Source organism: Oryza glaberrima, chromosome 9, assembly GCF_000147395.1.
Source record: "Oryza glaberrima chromosome 9, OglaRS2, whole genome shotgun sequence".
In the NCBI taxonomy this organism is placed as follows: domain Eukaryota; kingdom Viridiplantae; phylum Streptophyta; class Magnoliopsida; order Poales; family Poaceae; genus Oryza; species Oryza glaberrima.
Genome location: NC_068334.1, coordinates 11,367,297 through 11,379,351, shown reverse-complemented (window position 1 = coordinate 11,379,351; position 12,055 = coordinate 11,367,297). Strand labels below are relative to the sequence as shown.

The 12,055-nt window shown below is 39.3% G+C and overlaps 2 protein-coding genes across 2 annotated transcripts; both read right to left on the bottom strand.

Moving 5' to 3' along the window:
* Positions 1-748: 748 nt before the first annotated feature.
* Positions 749-3,513, bottom strand: LOC127785402 (uncharacterized). Its single transcript, XM_052312840.1, has 4 exons — positions 3,361-3,513; positions 3,024-3,127; positions 1,880-1,978; positions 749-1,341 (listed from the first exon to the last, which is right to left on the bottom strand). Exons 2-4 carry the CDS (start codon positions 3,076-3,078, stop codon positions 830-832), a joined length of 666 nt encoding a protein of 221 aa, XP_052168800.1. The 5' UTR covers positions 3,079-3,127; positions 3,361-3,513; the 3' UTR covers positions 749-829.
* Positions 3,514-4,911: 1,398 nt separating this feature from the next.
* On the bottom strand, positions 4,912-10,311 carry LOC127783637 (protein STRICTOSIDINE SYNTHASE-LIKE 10-like). Its single transcript, XM_052310828.1, has 3 exons — positions 9,796-10,311; positions 9,145-9,417; positions 4,912-5,691 (listed from the first exon to the last, which is right to left on the bottom strand). Exons 1-3 carry the CDS (start codon positions 10,095-10,097, stop codon positions 5,199-5,201), a joined length of 1,068 nt encoding a protein of 355 aa, XP_052166788.1. The 5' UTR covers positions 10,098-10,311; the 3' UTR covers positions 4,912-5,198.
* Positions 10,312-12,055: the final 1,744 nt, after the last annotated feature.

The window sequence follows — 12,055 nt, the reverse complement described above, 5'->3', positions numbered from 1 at the left end:
TTCAACACTTATAATCGCCACAAGTTTATTCTCTATTGTACACCCAATAGAAAATACATGAGTGGCAGTACAAAGTACACAGTAGCTCTCGGAAGAAAGAGAGAGATGACGAAAATCTTTTTACCAATTTTTATCATGTTTCAATCACACGTTTTCAACCATGTTTGAAATACCAATCTACTTGCTCGATACAGACTGATAATAAAACGCAAAAATACAAAAATTATAATGAACATAATATCCATAATAATTTCAACCATGTTTAAAATACCAATCTACTTGCTCGATACACACTGATAAAAAAACACAAAAATACAAAAATTATAACGAACATAATATCCATAATAATGTAGTAAATGGTTCGTCTAGCTAACAAGTGTCTTAATAACTAGGTAATTCCCCGCGATTTGATGCAGGAATTACTAAGCAATTCTCAATATATTTTTTTGACAATCAAGCTAGAAGTAGAAAGGGAAAAAAGAAATGAAATATCAAGGTTTATCATGAAACAAACAAATGATACCCGTGCTTTAATATGAAACACATTGATAAGTATATGCTAAATATTATAAAAATAAGAGAAAAAATTGCTAAAATATTTGGCAAATGATGTGTGGGTTGATGATTGGATATGTTTGCATGTTGATTCGTAGAATTGAATAAATTATAGATGATGTTGTATGCTTGCATGAGGCAAATATGTAATTATTGCTAGTGTGTGATGATGTGTCATGGTTACATATTGAGCTTTAGATTTAGTGTACTATAACTTTATTATAGAAATTAAGTATAGCAAATATATAATTTCATGAGTAAATAAACTAGCTAGCTAGATGCAAGGATAAGCCCAGTCGACGCGCAGCTTGCGTCCATGGATGATCCTGCCATTGAGCTTCTCGATGGCGCTCTCCGCATGCTGTCGACTCGAGAAGATGGCGTGGCCAAAGCCCCTGGAGAACTTGCTATTACGCATCACCAAATGGTACATCCTAAGTGGCCCAAACGGCTTGCAGAGCCAGGAGAGGTCCCATGGCCGGAGCTTGGTCGGGAAGTTGTTCACCCGGACGACGCACTGCAAGAACTCGCGACGGCGGCCGGAGCCGGAGACGACGGCCATGGGGTGCTTCCCCGCAGAGCAACTCCCCTCGCAGGTGCCTTCAGAGGCATCTTCATCAGACATGTGGTAGTACATGTAGTTGAAGGGGCAGCTTAATTCTTCATGGCTGCCGTCGTCGTCTCCACAGATGTAGCACAGCTTCTTGTTGCCATCCGCAGCTGGTGGTTCCCTCTCGAATGGCAACATGGAGGCCATGCCACATACGTACCTCGCCACCACTTTAGCTGTCAACGAACAAGAGGGAACATATTTTTACATGCTGATCACTCCATCCGTTTCATTTTATAAGTCGGTTTTTTTACTTTTTTTTCCTAATCAAATTTTGTTAAGTTTAATCAAGTTAATAGAAAGATTTAGCAACATATACTAGACATCAAATTAGCTAAATATAGCATTGAATAAATTTTGATAATATGTTTGTTTTGTGTTGAAAATGCTAACTTAGCCAAATGTAAAAAAGTTTGATTAGAAAAAAAAATGTCAAAACGACTTATAATATAAAACGGAGGAGGGAGTAGGTAAACTACCCATGGTGTTGTGTTTATCCAAGATTAGGGTGTGTTCGATACTTTGTGTTGGAACCAAAAAAGAAAAGATAAATCATTGGAGCATACGATTGATTAAGAATTAGTTTAAAATATTTAAATTAGATAAATAAGCAACTTTTCTATAATTTTTTATAAAAATACAGCATACTTAGTAGTTTGGGAAGCACATTTGTTTTAAGTCTGACTGGTATCGGCATATTAATTATGAACATACCACGTGCTGCTTCAGAGTTTTTGGGCTGCTCCCTTGCTGCTTCAGAGTTTTTAGGCTCCTCCTTTGCTGCTTGAATGTTTTTGGGCTCCAGTGATAATTCTGAAATAAGAGCACAGATGACATTACATGTCCATGTTTACCTATTCAATAGTATAGCATGATGCACATAATATTGTCATTTCAATTCAGATTGAAAGCAAAGCAGTTAGACGTATACTAAAATGTCTAAAAGTAGTCATACCAGATTATCATAATCCACCACAAGGTGCCAAACAGAGACGTGCGCTTCTCTGTTCTTTTACATACCCAAGTTTGATTATTCAGTAAATTGCAAGTCTTTTGTCGTGACCAAGGTTATCAGTATCCCGATCCGTATCGTAGTATACTACCAACCCAAAACGATACCGATCTCACCTAGTATTCTAATTTTCATAGTATCTTGATCCTACTATTCATTACCACACTATCCTACAAAATCTTAGGTGGTATCCCGATTCTACGATAATTACGATCCTACAAAATATTATTTAAAATAAGATGGTTTGAAAATAAAGTAAATATGCACAAGTTTATAAAAAAATCAGTTAAATGTATCACAACTAATGTGGTTTCTCTTGATAAATGTCTCTGTTTGCATGACATATATTATTACTATAATTTTTATATAGAATGGCTATATATAATTAATACAAATATTAATTAAACTAAAAAAGAAAATTTTATAGTATCCCGATACTACGATACGATACTACTTTGAGAAAAACGATACTACCTAAAATTTCGATCCTTATAACCTTGGTCGTGACCCATATAGTATAGATATTCTTGTTACGGTGTTCTAATAGTTCAGAAAGGTTAGTCAGGCAATCAGATTACTGCTGTGTTAAGATGGAGTGTTTATAGTTTCTTTAGAAAAAACCAGCGCCAAACAGAGCAGCTGGAGATGAGGAAATAAATCATGTGTTTATTTTTGTTCCTTTTGGGGATTTTCATTGCCGTGTGCCCATGTGATGCTCTTAATCATTTAGTCCTAGTATTCTCTGGCCCAAAATCAAAAGAAAAAATACTGTAATAATGATATATTAATTCAACGGAAAGACAATTCTTAAGATTGTGAATGTAGAAGCAAAAATAATTTGCAAACCTTTGTCCGGCTCCAGATGCGGCGACTCCATGTTAACCGTATGGTCCAAATTCATCGAGTGAGATGTGTGATCAAACTGGCAGCTTAATTATTATTCACACTCCCTGAAACAGATGAAAGCAATACATAATCCCTCTGTCAAAAAAACCAAATCTAGAACTGAATGTGGTATATTCTAGTACAATAAATCTTACTCTTGTCCAGATTTATTCTACTAGAATACGTCTTATCCCGTCTTGAATTTCTTTTTTTCTTTAAAGGGAGGGAGGAGATGTCGGTGAAAACCACACACCCCGGATCGAGAGATTAAATAAACGGGTTCATCAAATTCACGCACCTTACAATCAGTGGACGTATTTTCTGTGTTGCTGTTGCTGATGATGATGTTGGTCACCTCCGCTGCTCCGACGCGTATCAAATATTCATATCCCTTTTTATTTTTCCAGCTAATTCGGCGTGCCCCCGGCCACGGCCGCGCGGTGAGATGTTATCAGCGGGCAGCGGCGGAAGGCGAGAGAAGTCGAGGAGCACTGGGCGTCGTATTGTAGCCGTATTTTGCCGGTGCAAGCTCCGTTTAGGCCTGTTTATCTACAAGGCTGGATTTTATCTGGTTTCCCAACCCAAGCCCATGAGTGCACGGCTTAGGGCCCATTTATCGGGGATCGCTAATTAGCGATCGATCAATCGCCCCCGGCGATCATTTTTTCCACCACTTTTCCTTTATTTACTAAATAGTATTTTTAAAAGTTTATATATCTAAAGTTTATACATATAGGGTTTACACATCTAAAATTTATAGGTCAAAAGTTTATATACCGATTCAAATTTGAATTCGAATTCAAATACATTTAAAGATGATTTTGAATCTGGTATATAAACTTTTAGCTTATAAACTTTGAGATATTTTACTATCCTTGAGAAGATATTATGAGGTATCAGGTACTGGGAGGTACCACGTATATCTATCCGTCCATTTACAAGTTTGCGCGAGTCGCAGGTAGGACGATCGAGCGCCTCTCATTGGGGACTTGGGTTGGCGAGCGTGCAGAGGCGGTGATGCCCACCCAGTGAGTGCATATAGTTCCAATGTCAATATAATGGCCGCACCGCCGTAGTGTCCGGTGAGCAATGGCCGAGAGTAGGTACGTGAAGAGAATGTTGAAGCAACTAATTGATTGTTGCATCGCATCCTTTAGGCAGGTTCGCCAAACTGAAGCTGCAGGATTTTCTAAGAGTCAATGTAAAGTTTGTTTGAGATGAGTTCGTGATGCATCCAGAGATTGAACAGACATTCACAGATCCTTGTCACCATCGAGAGGTAAAGCATTCTCGATCTAGAATAAAACAGAAAGTAGATGATTGATTAATCTCCATATATCTGTGTTGCCATCCATGATTTGCTCTACTCCCCTTCCTCATTCTCTGAATCCCCTGCGCGGCCGCACCCCTCATCTCCCACTCTCTCTCGCTATACATGTGCGTGCGGGTGGAGGGCAGGTACTAAGAGGTACCAAACGATCCCAGCCGTACGATCCTCCTATATCGATGGCTCAGATTTGGTATCTCCTTCCCTCAAGGATGGTAACAAGACTCATATAGGTCTACCAACTTTAAGTGTATAAACATTAGGTGTATAAGCTTTATATGTGTAAACTTGATGTGTATAAACTTTCAGTGTATAAACTTACTTAAAAAAAGGAAAGTAAAGCGGTGCCAAGAAAGGAAACTATGTGGGGGAGGGGAATTGATCGCCTGGGGCGATCGATCACGTGATAGGTTTTTCGCTATTTATCTGTTTAAAGTAGCAATGTTTTTTCTAATGCTGCCAAAACACACGAATACGAAGAGATGTCTTTTGATGAAAAAAAGAAGAGGATTTTGATAAAAATGCATTGAAAAGTGAAAACCATGGGTTCACCTTGCAAATACAGTTATAATATTGTGAGCTTACAAAGATTATATATATAAACTTAATCTAATAAATGGATGAATAAAATTTTAAAGATGGACTACATCCGATTATACATTTTCAAGTACAAATCAAGCACACATACTAATCAAGCCAATTAATATATAGAGACCACACATCACATATACTAAATGTAACGAAATTTAATCAGGGTAGCTACACCGTGCAACACACACCGGCGCCACCAACGGCCCGACGGAACATGGTCACCGGCGACCAACCACCGCGGCGCCGGCGTACGGCGTGTCGACGGAGCCGATCCAGAGCGTGTCGTTCCGCTCCGCCACCTCGCTCACCGTCACGAAGCTGAACCCGGCGAGCGCCTCCTCCACCACAGCCGCGCCGCCATTCTTCGCCGCCGCCACCCGCACGGCCACCGTCGGCGCCACGTCGGCACTGTCGGCCCCACGGCTGAGCGCCACCCAATACCCGCCGGCACCGTCGCGGCGCACATTGTCCGGGTAGCCGGGCACCTCGGCGAACGTCTCCGACTTGCCGGCGCGGGGCCCGCGCAGCCAGTAGCGGCGGAGCTCGCAGAGGCCCGTGTGGGCCACCACCACGTGGGTGCCGTCATCGCTGACGGCGAGACCGTTCGGGTACGGGAGGCCAGAGTGGAGCACGGTGACGCGCCGCCGCCGCGCGTCGTACCGGAGCAGCCGCCCCGTCTCGTCGCCCGTGGCCACCACCAGCAGGTGAAGACTGCAGACGACGATCATTCAAAAATTAATAAATTGATTAATTGCTACTCCCCCATCCCAAAATATAAACGATATTCTTATACTTCAATTCGAGATGCTATTTTGACGAATAATTATCTAAAAAGAGATGTTTTAAATAAAAAGAATTACAATATGATAGTTTATTTAATGATAAATATAGCAACATTAATTTTACATAATTAATCTTTTTTATTTTATTCCTATTAATAGTTAAAGTTAAAAATGTTCCATTTGATATTATGCTAAAAATATTTATATTTTAGAACGAAGGGAGTAATAATTATGGAATGGCGCCATTGATTAGTTAATAGTAGTACTGCTAACGAATGTGGATTTTCATCCTCGAGGGACATCCCTCGTTATTTGCATATCATCTAAATAGATAATCCACAAACATAAAATAAATCACTCCACAAACATGCAAGACCAAATTCAACTTCTATAGGTTGCAACAAAAAGAACAAATTAAACTAAAAATAGTTATCGTACATTCACAGCTATATTTGTTATTTTTGTTATAACTTGTAAAAAATTAATTTAAACTTGTATGTTTATGAAGTGATATATTTCATATTAATCTATATTGCTAATTTTGTTTTAAAAAAATTATAACTATTCCCTCGAGGGATGAAATCAATTTCCCTACTGCTAACACGACATGCGGGGGCCGGATGAATGCAGTGTTCCATGTTTTTTTTTTTTTTGACCAAAAACAGTGAGGGAGGCCCCACGGTATATATATTAAAGGAGAGAAGGTAATATTTACAAGGAATTCTAAATGAGCTGGCAAATTTGTCAATTTCTTACAGCTTTTCTTATATCTAGCCTGTGCTCTTGTCTGTGTGTCTGAAGACAATGCGTTCAGTTGCAGGTGGAATAATTCCCATGTGGCTTCACACGGAGTCACGGACCTTGTCTATGACTGTGTTTGAATGATCATATTAAGCTGATCAACTCGCTCGTTTAAACGCTTCTTCTCGAACTACTAAACGAACTACTAAACGATTGAACGATTGAACGATAGGTTATGTATAAAAAGGTTTCTTAAATTAATAAAACAAATCCATTTTCTTCCAGTGTTATAACAGTTTTAGTACTTTATTAATCATATTTTATTAAAATGCCTTAATTGTTCATCCAATCAGTTCTATTCTTTAAGTTTTGTCCAATACATTTTATGCTCCTAAGTTTTTATATTGTTCATTTCATTTTTATTTTGGTACTTCGAAATTTAGTTCACCACTTGATTAACTTTCACCATTTAAACTTTCTTAAAATAGTCATGTTTCCTATTCCTTTTGTCTCGAAATAAACCAACTTTTAGAGTTTCAGTTTTATCCAAGAATAAACTAACTCCTACCTTCTAACTTATCATGGTCCGCAAATTAAGAAATTTTATTCTTTTAGTACCCCTCACCTATCCATTCACCGATATAACTTTTCTATTAATTAGAGGCATTTTAATCTTTTGTCTCCTCCTTAAATTCTTCATGGGATGCTATGGTTTGAGTATTGTTGGGGATAGAAGGAGTAGTTCATAAACCGAGAGTGATAACGCCCCCCCCCCCCCCCAAACTAAAGAATAATTTTAAATTATGAGATAATTAATAGGATGTGCTGAAATGAACAAATCACTAAGTTTTTTTAAAAAAAATTGTATCAAATTTGAAGAGCAAAAAAAGGATAACAAATTTTAACAAATTAATAAAAATATGGTTCTAGAATATTTGTAGTGTTCCAGTTTATTGACATTTACCTTTCAAATTTCCAAATAATTGAAACTTTAGTGATTTTGGTAAAATTATCACTTATTTTCATGTCATAAACCAAAAAACCCTATATATGGGAAATTATGCGCTTTTGTTATATGTCAAAGGCAATACGATCAATTCAAAAGGAATAAATAGTCAACTAACAGATGGCATCTATAAAGATAAAGAAACTCCGGGGCATATAGTGCATCAAGAAAATTTTAGGGTTATGGAAGATATAAGTGATATCAAGGGCATGGTGAAATTTTAGAGGCACAAGAGAAATTTTCTCCATTTTTTACTGGAGAGTTTATTTTAAGTTTCCATTAACTTTGCGCTAATATAGGTACGCACTTTTAGAAGCTCAAAAGTTAAATAGCAAAGAGATAAATCGAAATATAATATACATTTAAGCCATGCTTTACTGGTATATTTGCCCGCGTGTCATAACTACATTTGCAGCTAGCCAAAGCAAAATGTATATGGCATGCCTATATTTTTTGGCAAAATGAGTTGTGACTAAATTAGATATATACCCCCATCCAAAAACATAAAATATAGTTCAAATTTGTACTTAAAAATATATTACTATATTTTAGAATGAAGGAAATAGAATTTAAAATTACAAAACTACTGCTCTTATAGCAAACCAAACACTAGACTGTTCGGCATGTCTGGTTCCCAACCAGAAATACTACGCACTAAAAACGGAGCGGTCCATTAGCGCGTGATTAATTAAGTATTAGATATTTTTTTAAAAAAATGATTAATTTGATTTTTTAAGCAACTTTCTTATAGAAACTTTTTGCAAAAAAGTACATCGTTTAGCAGTTTGAAAAAGCATGCGCGCAGAACACGAGGGAGAGGGGTTGGAAACCCAGAGCAAAGAACACAGCCTAATAAAGTATAACACATATATATAAAATAATCGTAGCGACCTTTACTACTAATCCCGTCTATTGAGTGTATATTAGGATGTATTTGGTTGTGTCCAAGGTTAGATAAAATATAATCATCTATATATGTAGGGATTTTTTTTAAAGAAGAGTAATTTTTACCTGGTCTCTACATCCAATCGGATATATACAACCTTTTTTAAATTGGGAACTTAGCCCATCAAATAGGGAACTTAGCCCTCAAATAATCCAATGTGAAATTCGCTGCTATGGATATTTCTAGGGATATTTACGGATAACTTCATGATGTAGGGGTAGGGGATGTTTAGATCCCACTCCAAAATTTTTCGCCCTGTCACATCGAACGTTTAAACACCTGTATAAAGTATTAAATATAGGCTAAATAACAACTAATTGCACAGATTTGTGACAAATTTGCGAGATAAATTTTTAAGTCTAATTGCTCCATGATTTGACAATGTAGTGCTAAAGTAAACATTTGCTAATGACGGATTAATTACGGTTAATAAATTCATCTCGCGGTTTACTGACGTATTATGTAATTAGTATTTTTATTAGTGTCCAAACACCCGATGCGACATCCTATATAATACCCGATGTGACACGTCTAAACTTTACATCCTGGATCTAAATACCCCCAGAAATGAAGAAAAAATCAGATTTTGCGGAGACAGGAAAGCAGAAGGGCAAGCAAGCTAGCATGGCAGGCAAACAGAAGGGCAGTACGATTGATTGATTTTTCATGTTTTGTTTTTTTTTTGATACCTCCTCCGATACGTGGTGCTGCTATCGGTGAAGTAGACATCGCCGGTCCTCTGGTCGACGTCGAGGCCGTTGAGGAAGTTGAACGGCACGCCGGCGGCCTCCGTCGCCACCACCTCGGCGAGCCCGCCGCGCGCCGGCGCCCTCAGGAGGCCCAGGTACGCGTCGGCCACGTACAGGTCGCCGGAGGCGTGGTGGAACTGCAGCCCCAGTGGCCGCCCGCACACGCTCTCCGGCACCACCAGCTTCTTCTCCGGCGAGCAAACGCCGATGCTCCTGGTGGGTGAACAAATCGCAGGTCAGTCGTCAGTGCATTCTAGTGCATGCGGCGCAGTTAGACTTGTATAGATATGGGTAATTTTATAATCCTTGAAAAAATACCGAGAGATATTATATTATCTATCATAAAATTAATGTCAAGTATTTGCCGGTCCAGTCTTTAAAAATGCTTAAGATTTGGGTGCGTGTGTCCAAAGGAGTGAGTGTGTGTGTGTGTTTTGAGTGTCTATGTTGTAGTGTGTAATTCTCAAAAATAAATTAATTTGATATCTTCATATACTATATATCGAGCTACCAAAAATTTTAACATAATTTAGGTAACTTGAGGTAGTTTTCTAAGAACATAAAATTTCTGGATAGATATAGCTAGCTTACTTGTGCCTGGAGTTGTAGGCGAACTCGGTCCAGCCGAGGCGGCCGCCGCGCCAGCGGAGGATGCGGCCGTCGGAGCCGCCGGTGTAGGGCCCGTCGCCGCGGCCGTCGAAGGCGAGGCTCTCCGGGCCCGTCACGGGCGCCGGCAGCATCATCACGGCGAGGCTCGGGTCTATGGACTTGGTCTCGTACGTCGGCTCGTCGCCGCCACCGGCGGACGTCGTCGCCGCTACCGCCGCCACAAGAACAAGAAGCTTCACAAGAGAGGAGGCCGCCGCCGCCGCCGCCGAGCAAGTGAACGCCATTCCGGCGGCTTTCCTCGTGTCGTCGCGACAACTCGCAGCGTCGCGCTCTGTGCAGCGTGGCAACAAGGAGTGCCGCGTACCGGCGTACGTGCGAGGTTGCGAGCTTTGTGTAAAGCGTTAATTAATTTCGCGGTTTGGACGACAAGGTTTGTGCCATATTTATAGAGTCCAAAGTAAATGTATTAGAGGCTACGTAAAAAATATACTTCTCTAGAAAAATAAAAAATGACAAATAAAAAGTAAATGTACTCCCTTCGGCTATCGATAAGTGAGCTAGCAGATCGATTCGTAGAATTATAGTGATCATTTTTTTAAAAAAAAATTATCATTTGTAGTTTCTAAAATGTTTTGTTCAAAAATATGGTGTGCACAAATATGCATTTTTAGAGTTATAAACTCATCACGTACTCCCTCCATTTCATGTTGCTTGTCGTTCTAGATTTATTTTTATTCCAAATTAAATATTCTATTTTTTACCATTATGTTTTAAATAAAATTATATAGTTTAACACATATGAATTATATCTCGTGAGAGTATTTCTCATAGTGAATCTACAAATAAAAATATAAATCTTATGATGTTATGAACTTAGTGATTAATTGATGTGATCATGGCTACCACGGATGCAACCATTGCTCACATCATGGATGAACAAGAATATATCGAGATCAAGTCGTCCAAGTGCTGGAATCCGATTCGGCCACCTGCTACACTATTGACTTCAAACGGCCGCCGAATCTGCATACGACCTCCATTTTCGGCTCGTGAGTACTTGATGGAAAGCTCTCGGAGCTCTCTTTCCAACGGATCCAGCCTCATCTCCGAATTCCATCTCGTGTGGCCGGAATCACAGGAACAAGGTGTTGCGTCATCTATAATGGGCCTATGGGCTTGTAACTTCATTTGGGACCCCGGCCCAGGTAGAGCCCATGTGGGGTGCGCCCCAACCAGGTGGAGCACGACCCTAGGCACCCCTAGGTCATCCTCCCACCCCTATATATAGCTAGGTGTCTTCAGGGTTTCTTGGGTTTTGTTTAGATGAAAGTTTAGCCATTGCTATTTCCTTGCAGCGCGCGTGTCAACTAGACCGTCCGTCTGCTTGTATTCGGAACTCCAACTTATCATTTGTATTCAATTCCTATTTGCAATATCAAATTGATTTTATCTTGTTTTTGCTTGTTTCTTCGATTTGCTTACAGGAATATGGTTGATCTGCACCAGCAAGATCAACAACCCACGGAGAGGTGTATCGATTGCTAAGGCGCAACGCAACGTCTTGCACGGTTGTAGTCGGGTCGTCAACGTGTCTCCCAAATCGTAATTATCTCAACTCACCGAAAGATCGGACTTTACAACAGTCTTGAGTGCCTCGAGTGGAACTTAGAGTTCATCATTAATATCAAAGATTAAAATGTTTGAAAAAAAAACAAATATAGAAGGACAAGTAATTTGAAACAGATGGACTACATTATATATACAACTTGTTTAAATATAAAACTGATTATTAAAGCTGTACTAACCAAATATTATCCTAAGACATTCAATACCTATGACAGCTGGGACTATATATATCGGTGTGTGTGTATATATATATATATATATATTATGTGTGTGTGTATATATATATATATGTATATATATATATATCATGTCACTCTAAAAAGAGGCTACTTTTTATTACCTACAGTTTTCAGGAAAACTATAAATATAGGAGTATATAAACAGCTTTACAATTGAATACACTTCTTTTTCTTCCACCAAGACGAAATGAAAGCTGATGGAGCTAGTCCACGGCCACGGCCACGGCCGCACGGCGAGATGTTATCAGCCGGCAGCGGCGGAAGGCGCGGGAACTCGAGGAGCAGGGCGTTGTTGCCGTAGGCCTGTTTATCTACAAGGCGGATTTATCTTGGTTTCCTAACCCAAGCCCATAAGTGCACAGATTAGGACAAGTTTT